Source organism: Prinia subflava, chromosome 4 (genome assembly GCF_021018805.1).
Source record: "Prinia subflava isolate CZ2003 ecotype Zambia chromosome 4, Cam_Psub_1.2, whole genome shotgun sequence".
Lineage (NCBI taxonomy): Eukaryota > Metazoa > Chordata > Aves > Passeriformes > Cisticolidae > Prinia > Prinia subflava.
Genome location: NC_086250.1, coordinates 68067136 through 68091105, shown reverse-complemented (window position 1 = coordinate 68091105; position 23970 = coordinate 68067136). Strand labels below are relative to the sequence as shown.

General features: G+C 38.9%; 1 protein-coding gene across 5 annotated transcripts in view; it reads right to left on the bottom strand.

The window, feature by feature from the left end:
• The window catches only part of USP6NL (USP6 N-terminal like), a 110969-nt gene that overhangs the window by 36807 nt on the left and 50192 nt on the right, over positions 1-23970 (bottom strand). For all 5 annotated transcript variants that reach the window (XM_063397054.1, XM_063397055.1, XM_063397058.1 and 2 more), the window contains 3 exons: positions 22812-22885; positions 20320-20402; positions 3540-3579 (listed from right to left, as the gene is read on the bottom strand). In XM_063397054.1, the coding sequence (XP_063253124.1) occupies positions 3540-3579; positions 20320-20402; positions 22812-22885 (197 nt within the window). The remainder of the gene's footprint in view (positions 1-3539; positions 3580-20319; positions 20403-22811; positions 22886-23970) is intronic.

Sequence of the window (23970 nt, the reverse complement as noted above, 5' to 3'; positions counted from 1 at the left end):
AAAGGTTAAAGCAGAAAAATGTATACGTGTGTCTACTGCTTTGTCTTCAGAGCTGAATATAAACAAGTACTTTGTTTTATTGTAAAGTACAGCCCCTCTACCTCCAACTTCAAATTCAGGTATTAATATAGAGAGCAAGGATATTCATATAGTTAGTGATTCAATCTGGTAACAACATAAAAGTTTAATTTTAAAGCTCCACAGGATGCTGAAAAGTTATTAATACTTTCATTAAGTATTTATAAAGTCAACTGCATCCAAAATGTTGTGGGAGAATTAAAAAAAAAAAAAAATTATCCCAATAGAATCCTAATTTTATTTCTAGCTTTTACCCATCAGAATTTGTGCATTCTTTCTTGGCTATCAATGCAATAAAATGGGGTTCTTTAACTTCCTGAACTTCTTTAATCCAGGAGCTCAAAGCCTTGCATTAGCAGAAGTACAACTTGGTGGAGTTTAGGTCAATCCCAACTATGATAGGTCCACAAAATGTCCTGGAAATAAGTTGGTTTAGGTTTTCAAGTTATTTTTGTTTGAATTCAAATTCTGTAAACCTGACACAAGTATAAAAATTTTACGGGGAAAGAAGTGCCTCTACTCTTTCAACCTTATCTGACTCCTCATGTTGCAATCAGCTGCCCACATTCCTGTTCAGGTTCTGGCTGTATTGGGTAAGAGCTCAAATACTTGCCTTTTAAATTTTTTTAAAAAGATGTTTCTTAAGACTTATGTTAGAGGGGAAGGCTAGAAAAACTATTGCTTCCAAGATTTCACAACACTGTTTCTGATTCTCCTTCACACTTGCAACCCCTTTAAGAAATCAGCATTTTCAACATCTCTTAAAGCAGCTGCTCTTTAGGCATAGTTTAGGCTGCAGGAATAACAGAAAGTCAGGAAAGGTCTCTGCCCTCAACAGGTTCTTCATGTAATTGGTGAGAAAAATAAAACCTGATCTGCTTCCACAGTCTTTTTGTTTGTATGTTTGATCTGCTTTCAAGATTTTTGGTCTTTTGAGCCAGAAGCTCACTTCAATAGTATCTTTCTTCAAGCTTTTATGTCTTTTTATCAATTTACCCATTCTCAAGTGATGCTACTGTAGTCAAAATAGCAATTATTTTTATGTTCAGTTGTTGAAAACTTTCAGCTATTTCCTTCCCTGTCTGAATTATGTTCACTTTCATGTCTAACAGGTACACCACCGAAAACACAGACAGATCTGAGGCAGCTCATTGCAGAGCAGAGGGGTGCTGCTGCTGCTCTTTCAGACAAGCTCCATGTAGTTGTCACCAAAAAAAAAAAAAAAAAAATTTCATTTATCTGCCTTCTTTCACACTTAGAAGTATTTTTGCCATTGGGAGTAACAGAATCCCTAACTGAAGCAGAGCTGGTTTCCTCTCTCATGTCAGTAAACAGTGCACAAGTGAAACACAAAAATCCTGAAGTTGGCAAGCACCCATCCTGTGTGCAGCACTCCACACAGAGTGTGTGTGCCCAGGGCTGAGGCTAAAAGCAATGCTTCAGCAGAAACCTCAGACAAAATCACAACTTGCTGAACTGCTCCCCAGAGAATTTATAATCAAGTAAATCAATGACAAAACCTAACTAAAAATTACTTACAAAACATTTCACAAAACTCCAAAATCAGAGTCAGACACTGACTCCAGATTTCCTGAGGTCACTTCTCTGTGTCTTTTCCTCCTCCAGAAAAATCTTCCCTCCCCTTGTTTTATCTGAGATATTCATCTCAAGGTTAAATAGTTCATAACGTAGGACAGTGATTTGATGCATTGAAGGCATCAAATGTGCAGCAAAGTAATGAAGAACCAAAATGAGTTAATTATCACTCTTAATGGAGAGTAAAGGTACTATGACCAAAAATACACACACACAAATACACACAAATTCCAGCCTAGAGGTTTTTTTGTATCTGAAGAACAGATTCCAAATTCACAAGGATATCAACCTTTTACATAAGTTGCAAATGGAATGAAAACTTGAGCTAGGAATATTTTATTAAAATTCACAAGGCAAAAGCATAAATAGTTCTTCCAAGCGACTTCAAAAGACATTGTACAGAAAGCTTTTAATCTTAAGTCTACATTAACATAACACAGTAATCCTTATGAATGGTATCTTGAAAATTGCAAAGATTCAAATCCTGCTGACAGGAGCCAGATAAAGCTCAGACCAGCAGAGGTCAGGATACCATCAGGAGTGTAACCAGTCCAATGCAGGAGCATCACTGGATGATTGTAAAAACACATTAGACTTGCAATTTAATACTGACTCCATAAATACAGCTTCTATGCTGACACTTTCAGACAGCAGGAACACAATTTGGGACAGAGAACTGAGACACTATTTCCCCCAAATAATTTAAGGCTAACTACAAAGCCACAGTGAGCTTCAAAACACATCTACCATAGTAGCTGCAAGCTGCCTAATATTTCTGCTCAGAGACTCACCCCCCTGCTGTGTCCTTCTGATGGAAATGAAATTATACATACACTCACTGTGTTATTAAATGTAACATGGCAGGAAAATGCAGCTATTTCAGGCTGTGTATGCAAAACCACACATGAACCAAGGCAAAACAAAAGGGACAAGTTCTACTCTTTTACAGTAAGCACCCCTTACTAGCTTCAGTATATAACTGAAGCACAAAATAATTAATTTTCAGAAGCACTGCTGCTCTTAACACTCAAGGAGATGAGCTGCCTCGAAATAAATTATTCCATCCTTTTTCCATGTAATCCACTGATTTGTGCAGCCGAGAGGGCTATCTCAAACTTACAGCTTTAAATACCTTGAGTTTTCTGATTTGATTTGATCTTGGAGATAACAATAGACCCAACTGACCAAGGGGAAACACCAACAGTAATTAGGTCCAGACAAGCAGAAATTCACTTCCCCGTTATTTTTTCACATTCCCCACACATCAGCTGTCAAACTACTTCTCCAGAATCCTCCAGCAGCAGAAGGATTCTTGGACTAGGACACACAGCAGCTGCCAACAGGACCTGCATGCCTGGAATCCACCCAGCTCAGCAACTCAGCATTACAGGGGAGGTCACCACACCGTTGTGGCAGCAGGATATTTGTCACCATGTCCCAAAGCAGCAAAGCACCCCACGCTCCTCAGGACGGTGTCAGTGCCACCACCTCGCTGACATCATCCATCCCCCGCTCAGCTGATGGCAGCTCCTGGCACAGGACACCACAGCTCTCACTCTTTCAGGGCAGAGCTGGCTGTGAGCTCTTAAGGAGCTCCATTTCCTTCTCTAGAACACATAATGGGTGAGGAATATTCACTCTCATTGACAGGAGCACACTAAGAACGAGTGCGCCCCGAGGGATCTGTGGGGAGCTGATGTGGCCTCAAGGATGACAGTTCTTAGGGGACTTGGAATGTGCTTCTTTCGAAATGGAAATCATAAAATGCTTCATCAACTCATTTCACAATGATTTACGGTTTTAAAAGCTGTATATCTGTAAATGTTTACTTACTAGTAAAAAAACCTGGAAGACAGTGGACTTACCTTTTCTATCACCACATCATGGACAGGAAGCTCCTCTGGACTGAAATCAAAGACAAAGTTTATATTAGTCTTGGTTGATCTTGGCATAAAATCATTTCTGTATAGGTTTTCACAAGTCAGCACTTACAGCAGCCATTTGTAGTAACAAGTGAACAAGAATTCTGAACTGTAAAGAAGAACTAATATTTTAAGTACAGAACTGGGATTTTAAATCAAAGTAGCTGCATAACTTACAAAAAGCATTGCATAGCTTAAGGAAACATTTTTTTTTCTTCTGTAAAAGCACTCTGAGCTGCACTACTAAACTGAAACCCAAATGATTTTTGTTTTGTTTTCTTTCACCATACTCTTGTTAGCTAATTTACCAACAAACAAAAAAAGCTTCCTCCTTTACTACTGTGCTCAAGCAAAGGCACTGAGACTTTGCTTGACGTAGGAGAGTTAGCTCACACGTTCTAGAAACTACTAATCTCACTCGAAGTAACAGGCAGAAAGGAGCAGAAAAAAATAAAGGAGTTTTGTTACTAGGTACCTAATTACTACTAAAAATTAACGTCTTTTCACCTCGTACCCCAAGTCTAAAAAGTTTAGGAATTGAAAGCTGAAAAACAACCTTTGACCTGATACATCTTCAGACTTTCTATTACTTTTCATTCTGAGGCCTCTGACTTCTGCTTTTTGTAGCAAAGAAATTTGTGCTTTTCCTCTCAAAAGTAACTTGACCACCTTGATGCCAAGTGAGCCTGCCTTCCCCTGCAGCTTCTGAAAACACAGCAGCTCAGTTGTAAAAAGCAACTCCCTTCTGCTCTAGAGGTCAGATAAATAACACACCCAACAAAACCATGTTTGAAAGGGACTAAAACACAGGAAATATGTGAAATACTTTTAAAAATTCCTACTGAGTCTTCATATTATGAAAAAAACCTCATACCCACATCATTATAGCTTTCTACAGAGAAGCTATTAAACCCCAGTATTTTAGACCTGATCCAGTGTGCAAGAGTGACCTTGGGGAAGGCTAGAGGAGTTAATGCTGCAGTCAGTGTAAGAACACTGATGCAAAACACTTCATCTGAATTCAGTCTCATTTCAAAGATGCTGCTTCCAATTCAGATGTTATTTTGAATAAAGAAATACAGAATAAAGAAATGCATTTGAACCACTTCATCTAATGGAAAAACTTGCTCCCATCAACACCTTCACACGGGCCACAAGCAAGTCAAAGTTTCCAGTCCACAGCTCAGAAACTAATTCTAAAACCAGGTCTTGCTTTTGAGCAGCATTGCAAAAAGCAAAATTTGTTCTTTTAGAAGCACTTAACAAATATTTCAAAGTTCTCTTGCTGAGCAACAGCATAATCAAAAAACTCTTGATCAACATCTAACGCATTAGAAACAACCCCTAGTCAGTGCTATTTGTAAATGTTAACAAAATTACAGTACTGTGCATGCTCTTATACAACTAAATCATCTGAAAGCAGGCCCTCTGTATGCCAAATATCACCTAGAAATTCAGCTTATTTGAAGTGGAAAGAAAAAGCAAAGGGAAAGAAAAAGCAAAGGGGAAAACAAACTTCAATTTAATACAATCTGTTTGGGGTGGTGGTTGTTTGGCTTGAAGCACAAAGACTGCTAGGCCTTCTCACATCACCTAAAATCTCCAATTCTTCAGTGGCAGTAGCAGGCCCTGCCTACCCCCCACGAGCCTCCCACAGCAGCCTCACTCCTGGCAGCCCTAGAGGCCACACCAGCAGCTGGCTGTGCACACAACAAACTCTTTTTCCTCCAGTGCTGCCTGCAGCGTGCGAGGCGAGGATCTGACAGCTCCACATCCCCATGGACTCACACCGGCCACAGCAGCTCCTCTGCTCAACTGGTACCACTTGACAGCTTATCCTCACACTGGGTGGAAGCTGCTCACAGGAAAGATTAAGCAGATCTTATTTTTCACAAAGGAGAAGGAGTTTTAGTAATTTATTAAGGAATTGCTCTCTGCTTATTTTGTGAGTTATCATCAATGTACAAAGAAAAGGCATGGCTGAACCTCCTGAGTAGGAAAAGGCAGCCCTCATGTCCTGGGAAGCAGACACTAAATTAAATTAATCCATCATCAAATTCATGCCCAGATAGCTCGTTATTTTTTTGAGCTGCACAGCCCTGAACTAATACCACAGAGCTACAGTGACATTCCACAGGAGCACACTGAGGCAGCCCCATGTTTCTATTCCCCCACACGCTGCTGAGCACCTGGCAAACAGCACAGAGCCAAAGGAATTGCCCGGGGCTGCTCAGTGACTCACTGGACATGCAGGAGTTCCTGCAGATCTCCCTCTCCATTTACAAGATAGCATCAACTATGCCCTTACATTCACAGATGTAAATATTAAAATCTACCCTGCAAGGACTGAAGGAAAGGCAGTGCAGGCACACAAACTCTCTCAAGCCCCTGAAGGTATTTTAAAGAAATATATTTCCATTTAGTGTGTTTTTCTATGCAGAAGAACCTTAGGGATTTGCTTTTATTAGGTAGAATCAGACACAAAATCAATTAATGTCTATGAATCTGTTATTGTACCTTCTATTTTTTCCTTATAATGATGCATCTTTCCCTTACATCCCCAGCCAAGCCAATCTAATATTGTTACACCTTAATTATTTATTTTCAAAATTAATCTTCTCCAATCATTCCCAGTCTATTTAAACTTGCATTTCTCCATGGTTTTTATCTGCATACTTCACCAAATAATAATGGGAAATAGTAAACAGTATTACATAACATAGCAATATCCTGCCCTAAGATGACTGTTTTCCTTTAATAGCTCAAGTAATATTCATTTAGGGCATCCAGAGAGAACAGAACTGATTAACATCATTAGCTTGGAACTGTCCTGGATATCCAAAAGAGGAGTCACAGGGATGCTTTTAACTGAAGTCATGAAAGTAAGGTCTCACTTAGCAGAAACAAGATCTTAACACTCTGCTGTCCCCACCAAAGTAAAATCTGAACAGGTAACATGAGCAGTTGAATGAGGCAGGAATTAACAATGACTACACCTGCTCTGTGCCCTGCTCCCAGCTGCAGCCACACAGGATCCCCACTGCAGCCCAGGGCTCTGCCTGTCACTGCCAAGCAGCTCTGGAGTTACAGCACTAAAGAAAAGGCTGCAGATCTTGTCTCCAGGTCTGGGAGCTGCAAACCACTGCAAGATCAAATCCCAGCTCCAGTAAGGTGCCTGATGGTCATCCCACAAGGAGGCTCCTCAAAGACGTCTCACTGGAAGAAAGCAAATCCTGGATTCCAAGGTTTGACTGGAACTCAGGATCTCTACCCATGGTCCTCACTGGTGGTGATCTGCAGCACCAGCCCAAAGCCATCTTCACATCTTCCAGTCTGGATTACTTCTACCTTCTGGTGAGGTCTCTAAGGTCTAAGACAAGACTTCATTTATCAGACCTGACTGAAAGGGATTTTTTCTTATTATGTTATAAGCAACAAATGGATCTTGCATCTTTAAATCCACCTTTCTAGCTAACACAGGTTTTCATGGATGTCTGAAGAAAACTTTAAAAAAATTATGTCAAATGCATAAAAATCTGTCACTTGAGAAGATTAAATATGCAGATTTATGGTTTTGACCATTGCAGCACGTGTTGTAATTAGCCTCCTTGAGTAACAGTGGTAGTTGAAATAAACTGAAAAGTCTAAGACTTAACAAGCTTACAGTCCCCTACCCACTGCTGCTGTTTAAATCTTTAAATAGCACTTTGATGTATTTGTTCAATACAAACACAAGGAAAGACTTTCTTATATTAGACACTCAACAGATTTATTCTTTTCCTACATTTGTTTTTAAATCCAAAGTATGCTCCCTGCTGACTCAAATCAGAGCATTTTCTGGTGTGGCTTAAGTTTAAGAAATGTAAAGCCTCCTCCATACTTTACAGCTTCAGTTGAGGATGGAAGATATTTAGTGCCATAATCAACCTTGGTACACAGTCCCCACAGAACTCCAAATTCCAGAAGATCAATTCATTACTTTACAGTTACAAGTTGGACAAGGCCTGACAAAAAAATTTTCATTGGGGAAAAAAAAGGTGGCAAAAATTGACCACAATAAGACCAAAAAAAGTACAAAGCTTAATTACCTGAAGAATTGTAACATTCAAAATCTTTTGGCATGCTGTATTTCTGTTTCAGAACTGGCCAGGGCACTGTGAAGAACTTTGGGGCTTGTTATCATGAAATATTTGTGGGAATAACTGTGATACACACAAGTCATCTAATTAAAAAGTCAATTACATTCAATATTTCTATATTACTGAACCCAGTGTAACACAGACATTGAAGTTTAATACTCATAGAGCCTGCAAAGCAGTACCTATGCAAAAGGTTTTTCAAACTATGACTCAATCATTTTCTCATGCTCTCCTCTAAGTTCAACAGCATCACCTTGTAGCACTGCAGTTTCATTTTAAATGAAAAGTAGTTGAAAATCATATCTGGCATCACATTTTAAATATAATGTGGGAGAAGTTTTTTGCAGAACACTGATCTTCATGGTCTAATTGAGTTAATCATGAAGAACCAATGCTGTGCATTTAGCTTGTAACATTTTTAAGTGTTTAAATCCATGAGGAAAACATACTATTACCCAGGAGACTTATTTTGAAGGAGGTATTTAAAAAAAATGAAAACAGTCATCTGTATCATTTTGAAATCTTCATGATGAAGAAATTTGTGAGGAAGCATCCACATAAACATTAGTAATGTATAAACTCAAACCCAAAAGTGACATGAAATAAATCTGTAAGAGTGACCATGCACAGGGAAGGTATGAGAAGGGAAGAATTCACTTGACAGGTGTCTGAGCTCAAAGAGCTTTAGCACAAATGGAGTTGCCTTGCTGTACAATATGGAACTGAGATTGCTGAACTAACTGCTTGCACCATTACAGTATCCACATATATTAGGAAAAAGTAAATCTTCCCAAATAGGCACAGTTTTAAATTGTGTGATTTGTCAGGAGTGAGTTGTAGGAGTCAATGGCTTTACTAGACACAAAAAAAATGAGTATATTCACACTAGGAAACCAATTCTACAGCAGTAAACACACTAATGAGGTGTTCAACTAGGTCTGCCTCCCCCTCAGAGTCTGATACATGGCACATAAAGCTGTCAGGGCAATATGGGGTATTATGGATTGTACAACAGTGCTTTGCAACAGAATCACACCTTCAAGGTAATTTGCAGAGGAATCCTGACTATGAATACTGCTTTAATCTTCCAGCTTTTTAAAGGAAATTAAACCAAAAGTGTCATTTTCAAAATCAATGCTACATAGAAAAGATTTCTGAAAATATTAAGGAGAAGGTAAGAAAGCTGTTGTTTTTCACAGAAAATTCTATGGCTCACTTCCTACTTTCTATCTCACAATTTAGTTACAAATTCACAATTTTGACTGAGTCTGTCTCTTAAAATAATTGGAGCTCTGCTGCTGTAATCATCCACTTGGAATTTTCACCAAACAACCCCTGCACAGTATGGGGGTAGTGACTTCAGCAGATTAAAAAACAGCTTTCAGAAGTTTTGTTAAAATGCGTAAGCAAGCCAAAGCAATTAATTAACATATGGGATAAGCCAGTGTGACATTCCACAATATAATTATCAGGAAACATGCTGCAAGAAAGAATTTAATGCTGGCAAAAGGTTGGACCACATGTGATTTTGTGAGTAGGTTTTATTTGCAATTATTATTTGTGGATTCTGTGGATATTGCTGCCAATTTGCACAGCACAGTGCCATGAACATGTAGCTCCTGTCCAGAAAGTCTCAAGCAATGAGCACTGTGAGAGATGATATAAAATAAAATCAAAGTTTTATCAAATTCACCTAAATCTCAAAATGGTGACTTTTTAGTAAAGTACTTTGCTAACTGAAAGACGACTTTGCTGTTTTTATTGCCAATATGAAAATTTACCAAGAAATTCATAGCAAAAAACATCGAACTGTGTTTTCACTGCCAAATGCTAAAAATACATGCTTTCCTGTGTTTTTAGTGAAAAGGCGTGTTCTATATAAAAACTTGAAAGTTTTCCCAGCATGGAATCAGAAAACCTTTGAGAAAATCTATAATCTGCTTAATTGAGCACATCAGCATTTCCAGTGATTTTTGATGTCACTTTAATTGTACATAAATGAACATTGAGGTTAAAAATGTCTCCTCAGAATCATGTTTTTATAGAAAGATAAAAATTAAGTCTAAGCTACCTTCAAATTCTCAAGAGTCTAAAAGACAAACGAAAGAGAATGCCTTGCTTCTAATTTGTATTTGATAAATGTCTAAAACACCTAGGATTTTCTCCTTAAACATGTATCTCCTGTTTTGAAGTACTGCTGGAAGGTTACTTCCTGTGCAGATCACTTCCACCATAAATTAACAGCGATCCATGGTTTGCATGTTGGCAGCTTCATCTGCATTAAAATTCATGTGCTATGCAAAGCGTATTTCAACATAAATTATCTGAGATGGTATTGTTCCAGCAATAAACACTTGTGCACTGCTGAAGCTCAAAGCATTATGTACCTCCACTTGCTTCTTTGAGGAAATAAACTTCAGTGGTCTCAAATTCTATTCTGGTGGATCCTTCATTGGGTCAAGAGTAGCAGCATCTTTGCACTTCTAAAAACTGGGTCTCCCATTTAGCATCCTTCACAACATGTGCCAGTGAAACACACTCTGCCCATTCCCTACATTCAGTCACTTTACTCTTCTATAAATGCTAAATTTAGTAGGAAATATATGAGGTAATAATGATTATGTTTTAGAGCTTAAGCAGTAACTCAAAACCATTGCATATCGCTTTATGAATGTTGTATAAATTAAACCATATTAACATAGTCAATCATTTTTTCCAGTTCTGCTACCTAATAGCTCCTTTCATACAAGGAAGTACTTTATGAATTCCTAGTACACACTGGGTGATCTTCTACTCAAATCAAGTAGCAGCAGCTGTTAACAAAAAACCACGTTATTTGTCCTTAGTTGGCAGAATTATCCTGCAGCTTATTTTTGTGTTTGCCATCAAATCTGCAGGACTGCATTCATTTCATTTCCTTCTGTATCTGCAGGGGATTGCTGAAGTGACAGCCTGGACTAACTCAACTGAAAGAAGGGATTTAAAATTCGCATTTCAACTCTAGTCCTAAGACTAAGCTTAGAATAAAGCTAGGCCAAAGAAAGGAGTAACACTGTGACACAGATTTAGGAAGAAAAAAATGACTATACCATTCTGAATTACAGCAAATAACAACAGAACATTTCTTCCTTCCAAAAGAAGAACATGCCTGAAAAGCAAGTAAGAGAAGAACCACACACTAGATCACCACAACAACACAAGGGGAAAGGCAAGAAAAAATTAGAGAGAAGAACATCTTAAATACTGTTGCAAAAGAAATGAAATGCACGGTCCAAGTCACAGAAAAATTCATTGGTAACTTCTAGACACCTAACTTCTCTAGGCACTTCCTCCCTCTCCTGGTGAAGTCCTACCACTAAAAGCACAAGTGATGTGCAAATACCTGCAATTGTAAAGCTCACAGGTGACAACCACAGAGAGGGTCTGGTTCCTCCCCCTTTGCTACATCTGGTTTAGATAATTTTCACAAAAAAGCTCTGAATAAACAACAATAAACTTTTCCCCACCAGTCTGACAAATAGTTGTTGAAATAGCAAGTGTGAGAAAAATGAACAACAAAGGCACTGAGGAGTTCCTTGTAGTAACCAAAACACCTTCTAAAGCAACACTTCTGACCACATACTCTTGCAAAAGAAGACCTCACTTAAAGGAAGCAAGTACTGCAAATTGCCACAGACAGCTCATGCTTTTGGACACAAGTTCAAATGCATGAACACAAAGAGAAGACTCACAACACAACCACTACCAAGAGTGCAGACAAATCCCCAAACAGTGTTCACTGTCCACTGTGGAAGGAGAGCTGTAAACTCAGTCAGAATGGACAGGACTAAGTTTTACAGCAGGGCCAATGAACTCTTCCACTGTCAGGGATGTTTAAATAAAATTACCTATTTACACTGCTCTCTGAAGCAGCCTTACCACTTCACAACTGCACAGTAAACAAGGATTCATTTCAACTTATCAGGAATTCCATAAGCAATAAACCATGTGTTTGCTGTGTTTTAAAACCAGGTTTTTTTCAGAAATGCAATTAAAATATTATTTTAGAAGTAGTTCCCTGTGAAAGCAAGAAAAAAAAAAAAGAAAGGCTTTGTCAGCTTTGTCTATGCTAGGAAGATGGACCAAAAAAAAAAAAAGGCATTTTGAATCTCAATAACTAACCCAAGAAAACTACCACTTCTCTCCTTAAACAAAGATGACATCCTCAGGGTATATTAGGGCAAAAGGAAAGAATGGTAAATAGAGCTGAAATTTGTGGTTGGTTGGTTGCATTTTTTTTAACAGCAGTTCCTCAATATGATTAGCAATGAATATTCTGCAGCAAAATCAGTCAAGGCAAGTGTATTACATATTAGAAGGCACAATCCATGGCACATAATACAAGATTCCAGTGGAGAGAAAGAAGAGAATTCAGCAGAGTTCCCATGGTAAATCTTTATAATGCCTCATGAAAAACTATAGACATTCAAAATGAGGCATATTTGTATATTTAGGAGAAAGAGAAGAGAAACACAGCATTTCTCTAATAAGAGAGATCTGAACTTTTTTTTAAATAAAGATTTGACTTTGGCAGCTGAAAGAGGCTGAACTTGGCACACTTCTTCCCAAGAGAGGAAGAGTTTAGCCACTCTTTAGACAAGAGGGTCTGACCCTGTCTCACAAAGCTGAGAAGAGGAAAATGACAGCAAGTCCCTGCTGAATGACCAGCATAAATAAAATACAGTAAGATTGACATTTTTAATTGAACTGTTAAGAAGAAACATTTCATTGCTATTTTAGCACATCACCACATCACTTAACGTGTTTGGCAGTATTTACTGTGCCTAGAAAATTAAGAATCCTGGCTCCATGTCGCTGTGAACAGTAACTTTGCAACTTTTCTAGTAGCCCTAGAGCTCTTTCCTTAAAATCAGTTGTGCAGATTTAATGGCCTTAAAAGGAAATGACCTTAAACTGAGGCAGAGGAGATTAGATAAATTACTAGAAAAAAATGTTTCACTCTTAGGGTGGTCAGGCATTGGAACAGTTTGCCCGGGGAGGTGGTGGAGTCACATTCCTGGAGATGTTTAAGAGGCTTCTGGATCTGGCACTGGGTGATGTGCTTTAGTGGTTATGGGGTTACAGGATGCTGCTGGGTTACTGCTGGTCTTGATGATCTTAACTCTCTTCCAACTCTGATTCTATGACTCCCCTACTAAAAATCTGAAATTATATAAAAGCCCTATTTTTTTAATGCTACATTGATTATTACCAAATTACATCAGCCGTGTTTCTTTCTTTCTTTAACTGCTATTACTCAAAATCTCAGCATAACTTCTTTTGCTGCCAAGAACCCTCAGAGACCTGTCCTTACAGCTCTTATCTGGAGAGAATTCACTTGTGCACCCACCCAAATCAGCAGGGAGAGCTGCACAAGAGTTATTGCTCTTGGACATGTGCTTCAACAGGCACACAGGAGAAAATACTAAGGAATGCACACAGAATGCTTCAGAGACAAGGGCTATTTCCAGCAAGGCTACATACAATTTACCAAGAAACAGAATACAAGAGGGGGTAACTGGTTGCTCATCATATTGCTCCCTATCAAAAAATTCAGGGTATAATAATAATACTGGAGGAAAAAAAAATCAATAGTTTCATTTGGAGACATTTAATGGAGTATCTCAATCCTTGACTGAGCTCACTGTTCCTTTGCTCCCCTAACTCATTTTTGGAGAATGCTGTAGAAATGCATTGGAGCTAATAAAAATGCAAAGTGTTTTTTTAAAGAGTGAAGTCTGATGGAGAAGAGCAGGTAGGTCTCATCTCAGCAAAAGAAAGAATGAATTCTGCTATTTGAAAAGCGCCTCTGGCAACGTGATAATCTCCATCATTAGCAAACTATTCTCAAAGCACCTTCGCTGCCTTAACAGGCTCAGGGGATAAAGACCAAGGGTATGAGTCACATTCTGAGCTGCTGTGAATTGGTACAATTCCACCAGAATCAGCATAGAGTTACTGCAGGAGCAGCACAAGAATCTAACCCAAATTCTGGAGAGAGTCTCATGAATGGGGTGAGGGGCAGACCACATCTGTATTATCTACCACTAGGACTTCTATTGTACCACTCTTTATCTCTAGGGGATAAAAGCCCACATGAACAACCTTGAAAAATAAACCTCCAATCTGCCCAGTCTCACTATGCTGATCCTGGAATATTTATCACCGTAACAGCATCTGCCACAGTAAATACACATCCCCAGTTTCCCTTTACTAAGCAGGCAGTAAAAGGAAAAACAAGTTTAAAGTGCATCGCCCAAGTCAGATCACAAATTGTCACAATATACGTTATTGCTAGAATACAACAATTATTAATATAAGTTAACACAAACCTTGATAATAGCAGTGAAAAGAACTCATATGGCCCAGGTTGAAGAAATAAAAGTATTTTTTAATTTTTTCAAGGATGTCATGTCTGCCATGATTTTCACAGCTCATCACCAAAAATTAAAGAGAACAATTCTGCTGCTGGCATTCATCAGGGAACAATGGAAAGAAAAAAGTTTTTGGAAAGTTGCAGTAAATAAAATGCTGTTTCTTCTGTTACTTCTACTTCATAACTATTAAGGTCTGAACACTTTAAACACTTTCCACAATGTATTAGTTAGAGTACTTAAGTCAGAATCTGTATTTCCCGATGAGGAGCAGTAAAATTTAGACTTGAGCTGTACCTGCCCCAAATTCCAAAAACCCTTTTTTTATCTTACTTAGAAAAGCAAACCTGTGTTCTTGAACCGATTTTTATAAAAGAAAACAGACACCTCCCTCTCAGCAGGGTGATACATGGAGAGAGAAATAAAAAAGAATCATCAAGAATATACACAAGGATGCTTTAAAAGATCAGATAACAAATCCTAATTTACAGCTAAAAATGAAAAGTGTGGGACATTTTTTAAAAATATTTTTGCTTGGTCCCCAAATGATTGAAAGACTGAAATCTGTAGTTCCAACAGGCACCAAACAAATGAACCTGGCTGAATTTTCTTCTTCAGAGGGATGTTGTTCAACACTTTATAAATTTCAGTACAAAGCCCCTCAGGACGTGGATACAACAACCAGGGGTGTATTGGTGTGGTGACCTAAGGGCAGCAAGATGCTGCTCAGATTTGCTCAAATTTCAGCTTTCTGTGCCACTCTAGGAAGACACCAAGGCCGTTTGGCTTATCCTGCTCTGACTTTTGGCCTGGTGTTGAAAGGCCCCAAAGAGGATCAGCTCTTTAAACTGGTGTTGACCTTTACAGTTGCAAAATGCTGTTCTCAGCTTCTACCCCACTTCAGGATCACGTACAAAGTTTGGGCTGTTTTGCAAACTTCAATCAGCCAATGCTCTTGTGACCATTCAACCTTAACATTATGTGGGGCAGGGAGGAAGGGGAGGGAATCAAGTTATTTTGTCCTTGTAGTTAACTGGAGAGTTTCATAAAAAATAAATACAAGGATATATTCATGAAAAATACATCTTTGAGTATGTGCCTCAACGACAGTCAGTTAAAGCTTAAATACTTATTTACTTACAAAAACAGTGTCATTTCAATTTCTTGCTTTCTTTTACTGTCTTAAGACCTTTATTAATTTTTAGCTATAAAAATAACTCATAAAATTGTCACTTCTAAATAGACAAATCTATATAGATATTACATAAACTGTCAGTTTAAATAAGTAAAATACCTTTTAGAACATTCCTAGTTGTAGTAGGGAACTTGTCACCACCCAAGGAATAAAGTATTTATTTTAATAGCTTTTTTAGCCATTCCAAAGCAGCACCAAATCAACTAAATAATTCAAGGAGGGGGAAGGGGGAAATCCCAGATCCTGAGGCATTACTGGAATGCCTGCTATGAGCTTCAAGATACTCAGTTACTCCTTTAGGGTTTTTTTTCCCTGAAGTTATTCCCTTATCAATGACTGCTGATAGACAAAACACAAATAGAAGTTATCTACAAGGTAAAGAAAAGGGCTGATGAAAGAACAGTCCAAACTGAAAATATTGAGGACATTTAATTTAAAATTTAGCCAGGTTCCAAGACAGGACAGAGAAGAACTGCTTTTTTGTGGGGTGCAGGGCCAACATTCACACAGGGTTGACCAAAAAGATACAACATATCCAACAAGAGGGGAAAAAAAAAATAGGGAAAAATTGAGCAAACAAACCCCTAATTTTTCATAAATACCAAACACATTCCACCATTTTCACTTCCAAAACCAGCTAAGACAGTTTTTGTTATGACTATCTGTGATGAGATCTTAGGCATTTCTCCCATTCCTAAAATACTTGATTGCAGAAGTCATCTATTACAGGCTAAGCCTTATCTGAGCCCTATGGGAGTCCCCAGAGATGGGCTGCTGCACTTCCATCAGCTGCAGCCACAGCTCAAAGCATCCAACTCCTGCCCTTTCTAGAAAAGAATACCCAATCTTATCAAGACACTGGCAGATTGTATATGCAGACACTGGTGCTAGACTTCAGAGGAAAAAAATGTTCATTTTGAAACTGAATGGCACTTTTCACATCAGCCTGACTGCTCAGCATTCCTGCACTATCATGTGAAATCAGCAGCAAGATTTGTACAGGAAAACAAATTGCATTGAGTAAGGATCATGCCTGAGGTTTTTCTGGGAAGGGATACTGCTGCCCTTTTTTTTTCTTTAAATATTTTTAGGTTTATTGGTAACCACATTGCACCTGTATAAAATATACCAGTCTGCTCTGTCAATACTCGTGGTCACGAGTAAGACAAGCTTCCTGACATGGGATTCTCTGAAAGAAATATCAAAAAAGTGAAGAAGGTGTTTTTTTTTTTTTCATAGGCTATTTCATGTTACAGGAATAGTCAATGTATTTAATTGATGAATTAATTTAATATACTATACCATGTATATCAGGTGACACCGAGGAAGATCAACAGTGCTTGGTAGAAACAAGTCTCTATTAATTAAGAGGAACAACACTAATTGGAGAGGCACATGGAAGGGGATGTTGAGAACATGGCTGGAGATGGACTCCCAGTGGGAGGAACACCACATCAGGGTGGGGGAGACATGTAAGGCACAAGGAGCAGAGGGAGAAAGTAAGTAAAAAACCAGGAGCAGCAGAAAGAAGGCATTGTGTGCAGGAGCTCCTGTCACCTCACCAAGGGAACTGGGGTGATCCAAGGCCAACCCACAACAAAAAGCAAGGGAAGAAGGGGAGGCAGAGGGGAGACAGGTGTTTCCTCTAGGTGCCTGTTACAGTGCTATGGTTTGGAGGGTTCCTACCCAGCCTCGCAGTCAGCAATCAGAATGTCATGTTATCTGGCAGTAAATTATGAAAAAAATTCTCTACGTTGAGTCTGGTTTGCTGGCAACACCACATGGCTTAAATAAACCACAACTCACCACTTCCTTATAGCCTTGCAACAACAGTAGCTGGTAAAGGCCAAATTTTCTCCAATTTAGCTCAAAATGGGAGTTTTATCTTCCTGGTTCCTGCATGCCTCTACTGTACAATTTATGTTTTCAATAGAATAGCTCATAACTGCTACAATTTAGTCACTGCCACTGAACAAACTCCTCCTAGCTGGATTTTGTTTTGTACAATCTGATGTTAAACACCTCAAGACACAGTCCCCTTGGGCTCCCCACAGGTTATTTCACAGCTTAGCTTTGCTTGAAACCCTCTTCCCACATCCAACTTCCTTCTAAAACTTCCCTTATGCATTTCAAATAAGTCTCATTTTTATAATGCCCTGGTACTTCTCCCTGAACACACTTTCTTGTTCCCTAAATTCATTAAATATAAACTCAGCTATTTTTTTGTTTGTTTTAAATAGCTATATTAATAGCCTGTCCACACCACTTTACTTTTAATATCCAAAGTTAACTAGAACATTCACATTCATTTGCAGAACTGCAAGATAAAGTACTTCAGCAAGCAAATTAAATTGTGTTTTCAAGGCAGCAGCTACTAAAAATTTAAGACAATATTGGGTAAAGATGGACCCAACTCTTGTAAACAATAACTACTACATCACTTAGAATTGACCAAAGATGCCAGATACATCAACTGAGGGTCTTATAAATATGTTAAAGAGACATATTTTACTAGAAAGGAAATTTTATATCTGTTTCCAATCACAATCCAATTTCTCCACTGTTAAATAAAAAGGCATCTTCCCTCTACCTCTCAGTCTGGTCTCTGAAGAAAACCTGAGCCCACTTCTACTGGTATGACAGGAAGACAATAGAAGTGCTAAGTCTTCACGTCCCTCGAGTTTACAAATTCCCAGTTTAACACACAAATAAGGACACTGGGACACCAGAAGAACTGCAGATCTAGACCAAAACTATTCTTGGAATGTCTCTAGCCCCCACATTCTCCCATCTCCTACCCAGTGCCAAGTTACACATGCAGCCTGAGTGCTTCATTCCCTCAAAATTATCTTTTCTGCCCTATTAACAATCAGCTGAACTTTGAATGCCCTTTCACAGAGCCAAGGAAGGCTGCAAACAGCACGCAGACAAGGAAAAAGAGAAAACTACTGATAGTAATCAAAGACAATTGTACTTGAGAAAACAAACCCTGATTTTGTATCAGGTTCCTCACACCCAGCACCCTTCTGATACAAAAGACACCTCTTAGTATTTTAAGATGTCACTAAAAAGATTACAAATCCCTGTAGACCTTAACTGGGACACTAAATTTAGTACTGCTCCCAGATTTTGTTTTCAATGTGCACCAGCCTGTTTGCTAATTTACACTGTAAACACCTGAGAGGTTGTAGGGAATTTTGGCTCTCAGGAGTGATAAATTTTGAGGCTTTTGGTACATCCTGCTGCATTCCAAACTCTCATAAAACAGAAGTTTCTTTCAGACACAGCAGGCCCAGTATGACAGCACACATGACCCAGATCATACTTAAAATCTATAGTGCAATATAAACTGTCATTTCAGGGCAAGCTGATATATTTATCCTAATTATATTTCTTCTATTAGGAGATATTTTACTTCTCAGGAAAATAAAAAACATCATTTGCAAGACATTGAATTTATCTTAAGCAATCCTAAAGCAGCCTTGAGAGCACTCCCAGGTGAAATCTGCCCTGTAACAAGACATGGATAAGCTACAAATAGGCACAATTAGTGAAGAGATTATCTGCACACACTGTTAACCTGTGCAGTCTTTATGTAATTTTAAATCTTTCAGCTTTCATCCCTTGAAGCTGACTATACAGAGAATTAATTCTGCATTGGTGAGTAAAGATGCTCCTGAGCAACAGGTCTGGGGGTATTGACTGGACAGCAGCAGCAAGTGGAGAGGACTTGAGTAACAATCTACCCCTAATGCATAAAAATGCAAATATCACAAGCAACAGGAAAAGTGCAGGACTTCACAAGGATACCAAAGTCAGGTGAACCCTGAAGAGGCTTCCACTACTTTGCCCTGGAAATACAATAACTCTGACATCCCTTCTCCATCAGGAATGCTACAGCTGCAGGCATGGGCTGCTGCAGTTGGGGTTTACCAGCACAAGGAGCTCTGTGTGTGGAACATCTCTTTGAATGTCACACATCAAACTAACTCACCCCAATGAAGCACAAGCAGTGTGCAGGGAAAGATGACTTTTAACTGACAGCTTGTAAAAACAACAACTTTGCAAAAAGGAAGGAAGAGAAGGAAAAAACGTCCCCCAAAAGTAGAATACATATATACATCCCCCCTCCCAATACTATGAATTACAACGGCATTACTAAGTTTTCCACTTATCACTGATTTTTTTTGGATTTAAACTGCATTTCATACATTCAAACAAAAATGCCAAACACCAAGAACCTCAGAGAGTCCCAGTATCATCAAAAGTAGCAAGTCAGCTTGTGTTCAGCTTCTGCAAGCTGGATATTTACATCTCCCAACCACAAAAACCCTAATACAATTTAATACTCTAATCTTCTATTTGCCAAAAAGGAACAGATTATGTTACAAAGGAGGCACCTATAGGGGAATTGCATCTGAACTCTGGCATTTTCTGACTTAAAGTTGATTCAACATTAGGTCCCAAATCAGCAGAGATTTCAATAAGGTTAAAAAATATATGAAGCCAAAAGACACTAATCTTTGATGGACTGACATACATTGTTGCTCCTATACAAACGCTCAGTAATGTGTTGGGATCTTTTTAAAATTAAACATTTTAACAAATTTTTTATAAATCCTTCCAAGAACTTCAAGTTTGTTTACATCCAACTAAGTTATTCACAACCAAAATCTTATCTGCAATTCAGCTTGAAACATGTTTTTTGTAGACTATCAATTTTCATTTCGCAATAAAATATTTTAAAACATTTCACTCCCTATGCAAGATCAAATTACAGAAATAAAAACCCAGATGGAAAACTGAATTGAAAAGCACAGTGAAAGATTAGCCAGCAGTAACACTTACACAGCAGTTTCCAAAATATCTGTTAAAGGCATAATAATACTTTAACCAAATAGATAATACAATAAAGAGCCTGAATATTAATAGTGGCAAACTTTTAATCTTATTTTCTTTACAAGCTTGCTACTTACTGTAGAAACCCAAATCTATCTGTGACTTTGTAAAGATGGTAGTCAGCATCTTCCCACGGTTCAATCTGAGCACCCTCACGTCCCTAAGAGGAAAGGAAAAAATAAAAAGCCAAATTATATGTTATGACACAATGAATAAAGACACATATGAGAGCATTCAATCACTGAAAGCATAACCTTTGGTACACTTTGGGACATGGTGACAGGAGGTTAGAGGAGGGGGAGGAGAACACCAATCCTAAACTAACCAGCCAGGAAAAAGTAGAGCAGAACACCTATCCCAGCCCTTACAAACAGTATTTTCATCACAGAAAATCTCTTTTGGCCACTGCTACACACAGAATACATTTCAACCAGAGTAACAGTAATCCCACACCTGTTGTTAAACTCCACAATAATCCATCAAGGTCCCCAGAGTGGCCTCTACTCGTTTCATTTCCCAAGTTCATCTTTCCTACAAGAGCACATCCTGCAGACACTCCTGAGTTAATGTCCATGCTGACTTGCAGCAGCTGTCAAACAATGCAGCACTGAGTTTTCCCTCAATTATGCATTCACTCATGTCCCATTCTTCCTCTCCAATTCCCAATCTTGCAAAAGGCTTGCAGAAGTTTAACATCTACATTAAGTTTTACATTTCAGCTCTATCTACTTCTGGTATGGGCTATGCACAGGTTGCTGGCTATGAATTCAGGCCACAAAGTGCATTGGGTTTGTGTGGCCTGGTTTCAGTAGCAGAGGATTCCAGGGGTGCTTTCTCTGAGAAGCTGCTGGAAGCCTCCCCCACATCCAACAGAGACAAAGGCAGCCAGGTCCAATATGGACCTGCCACTGGCCACGGCCCAGGCCACACTGGAGCAGGGCTGGTGGCAGGACCTGTGACCCCGTGGGGGACCCATGCTGGGGCACCAGTGCCTGAGGGACTGACCCTGATGGAGGGACCAGGGCTGGAGCAGCTCATGAAGAACTGCAGCCCATGGGAAGGACCCACACTGAAGAAATTCATGGAGAACTTCAGCCTGTGGGAGGGACCCCACAATGGAAAAAAAGGAAGAGTTTAAGGAGTCAAACCCCCAAGCAGGAGGGAGTCACAGAAACAACGTGGCATGAACTGACCAAGGTCCCTATTCCCCATTCTGTCACTGTTAGCCACGCTCAAATGACCACACAGAGAGTTGGAAGTTGTGAGAGAAAAGCAGGGCAGAGCCAGTCTGACCTTTGTTTATTACATGCTCTTAAATATGATTTGAAAGGTGACCATGGATTGGAGAGTGGAATCCCCACCTCTCAACCACATTGGTCAAAAGGACCATCACACAACCTCCTCTCCTTGGAGAAAAATGTGAAAACAATGGTAGTATTTACAAACACAATCTCCTTGTTTATATGAGAGAGCGTGAGAAGGTGAAAACCTTCTACTTTAATATGAACGCTCAGAACCTAGGAAATCTCATGGTGACACCCATTCCCCAGCCTTCTGTGCTGCTCAGGTGGAGGAGGTGGAGAAAACTGGGAGCAAAGCTAAGCCCAGGAAGAAGGGAGGGTTGGGGAGAAAATGTTTCAGACCAAGTTTTTATTTTCTTATTGTCCTGCTCCGATTTGATTGGTAATAAATTAAACAGATTTTCTAAACTCAGGTCTGCTTTGCCCACAACAGCCATTGGTGAAGGATCTCTCCCTGCCTTTATCCCAACTCAGGAGCCTTTTGTTGTATTTTCCCTCCTCTGCCCAGCTGAGGATGGCAGTGACCGAGCAGCTTTCAGGAGCACCTGGTGTCACACAAGCCCCACACAGGCAGGTTTCTCCTTATTCCAAGATGAGTCGCTCATTTACTGCACACTATGCAAACCATGAGTAAGCCTGGCACATAAAACATTTCATGAACTCTGCAAACAAACATTGTTCTGTACTCCAATGACACTTAAAAAGTCCACAAGTGTTACAAAAATACCTGACTACCAGGTAAGCACTCTCAGCATACTCTGTGCCAGGCTGTTCCTGACAAGGGGTCCAAGAACAAACACGGCATGACCAGAGAATTCTTTTAGTTCTCCACAACAATATCAGAAACAATACAGTTCACTCATCTTTTCCTTTTTCTGCTATGATTTCAGTGTTTGTACTACCATAACCAAAGATTAAATAACAAAAAGTAAAATCAGAGTCCTTCTGATCTCATAGATACACTGAGCATGCTCAAACACCCCACTTCTACTACTTCTAACACAACACACTGTCTGAAATAGTCCCAAAGTAACTTGCTATGCACCTGAAAAACGAGTTGATTATCCAGAATGAGTCATTATCTGGAATATCTCCCATGGAGGAAGAGTTTCATTCACCCCAAGGACAGTGTATCATTAAACATCAGATTAGTACTCAACAGAGTATTTTAAACAACAGCTAGCTGGAATCGTGATTCACTTTTTAAACAGACATATTACTAGGATTCATTACAAAAGGTCTTTTAAATGACTAAAAAGTTCACTTACTCTGTCATACTTGGCAACTATCTCTGCTCGTTCCTGGGCAAGTTTGATAGCAGCATCCTGCTCAGCATCTGCACCTGTAGAGGAATTAAAATAATGCTGTTCAGATTTTCTCCCTTGTGAAAAAAGAACTGCAGCCAAATACTTGGAAAATCAACTTCAGGGAGACTAATTCAATGGAGAAATGCAAAAATTACTGTGTCACAGCAAAATATGACCTTGGTGTATGTCCTGAATACTGCTCAAAGCAAAGTACAGTTACTGCACAGCATCTTAATTGTTGGCTTAGAATATTTCTGATTTTCCACCAATGTAGATATTAAATACAGTAAAAAATAATTCTGCACAACCCACTAACTGAAAGACTGAAGAAAGTACTAAAGGCTGCTAATTGGCAATTCCACAAATATTCTAATAGTCAAAGAAAGCAAAAACATTCATTACTGGCTTAAAACAAAATTGTGACACATTTACAGAATTGTAGAGATATTGGAATACTGAAGAAATACTGCAGGGCTTCTTAGAAATTGTCTAAAATTCATTTCTCAGAAAACAGGGAAGGATGTCATTTCAGTGTCAGAACTGCAACTTGGGCAACCCAGAGCTGGAATAAGTGTAAGGATATGACAACAGGAAGGTTGACAGGCAAGAAAAAAAATAGTGTGTGAGTAAGCACTGGACATGAGAATACTGCAGATGCAACATTTACTACCTGAGTGGAGCTCAAGTTTTGCTCAGTCTGTTCCCTGAGCAGAAACCACCTCTAGCACATGGACAGGAATAGAGAGCACCAAGAAAGGAAAAGTTGTTGTTTTGAATATCCAACAACAGAACATACTTCAATATCCCAAATATCACTGTATCAAACCAGTGAGGTAAATCAGCTTTAATTAATACGTTTGTGAAAGATTCAAGAGTCGAATTCTTTTGATTATTAAAAAGCAATGAACTTCAGATGAAGCAAGGCTTGAAAAATGTTTAAAATATATTTCAATTTAACACTGTTATAAAAATAACTCCAAGTATGTGGGTTTTTTTCACTATCTAGTTCATGGCAACATAATGAACTTCAGGAATTGTACATGCCAACCATCTGGGCCATGAAATAGAAAAACAGATCAGATATTACAGTTTTCTATCATATGACATTAACACAATTATT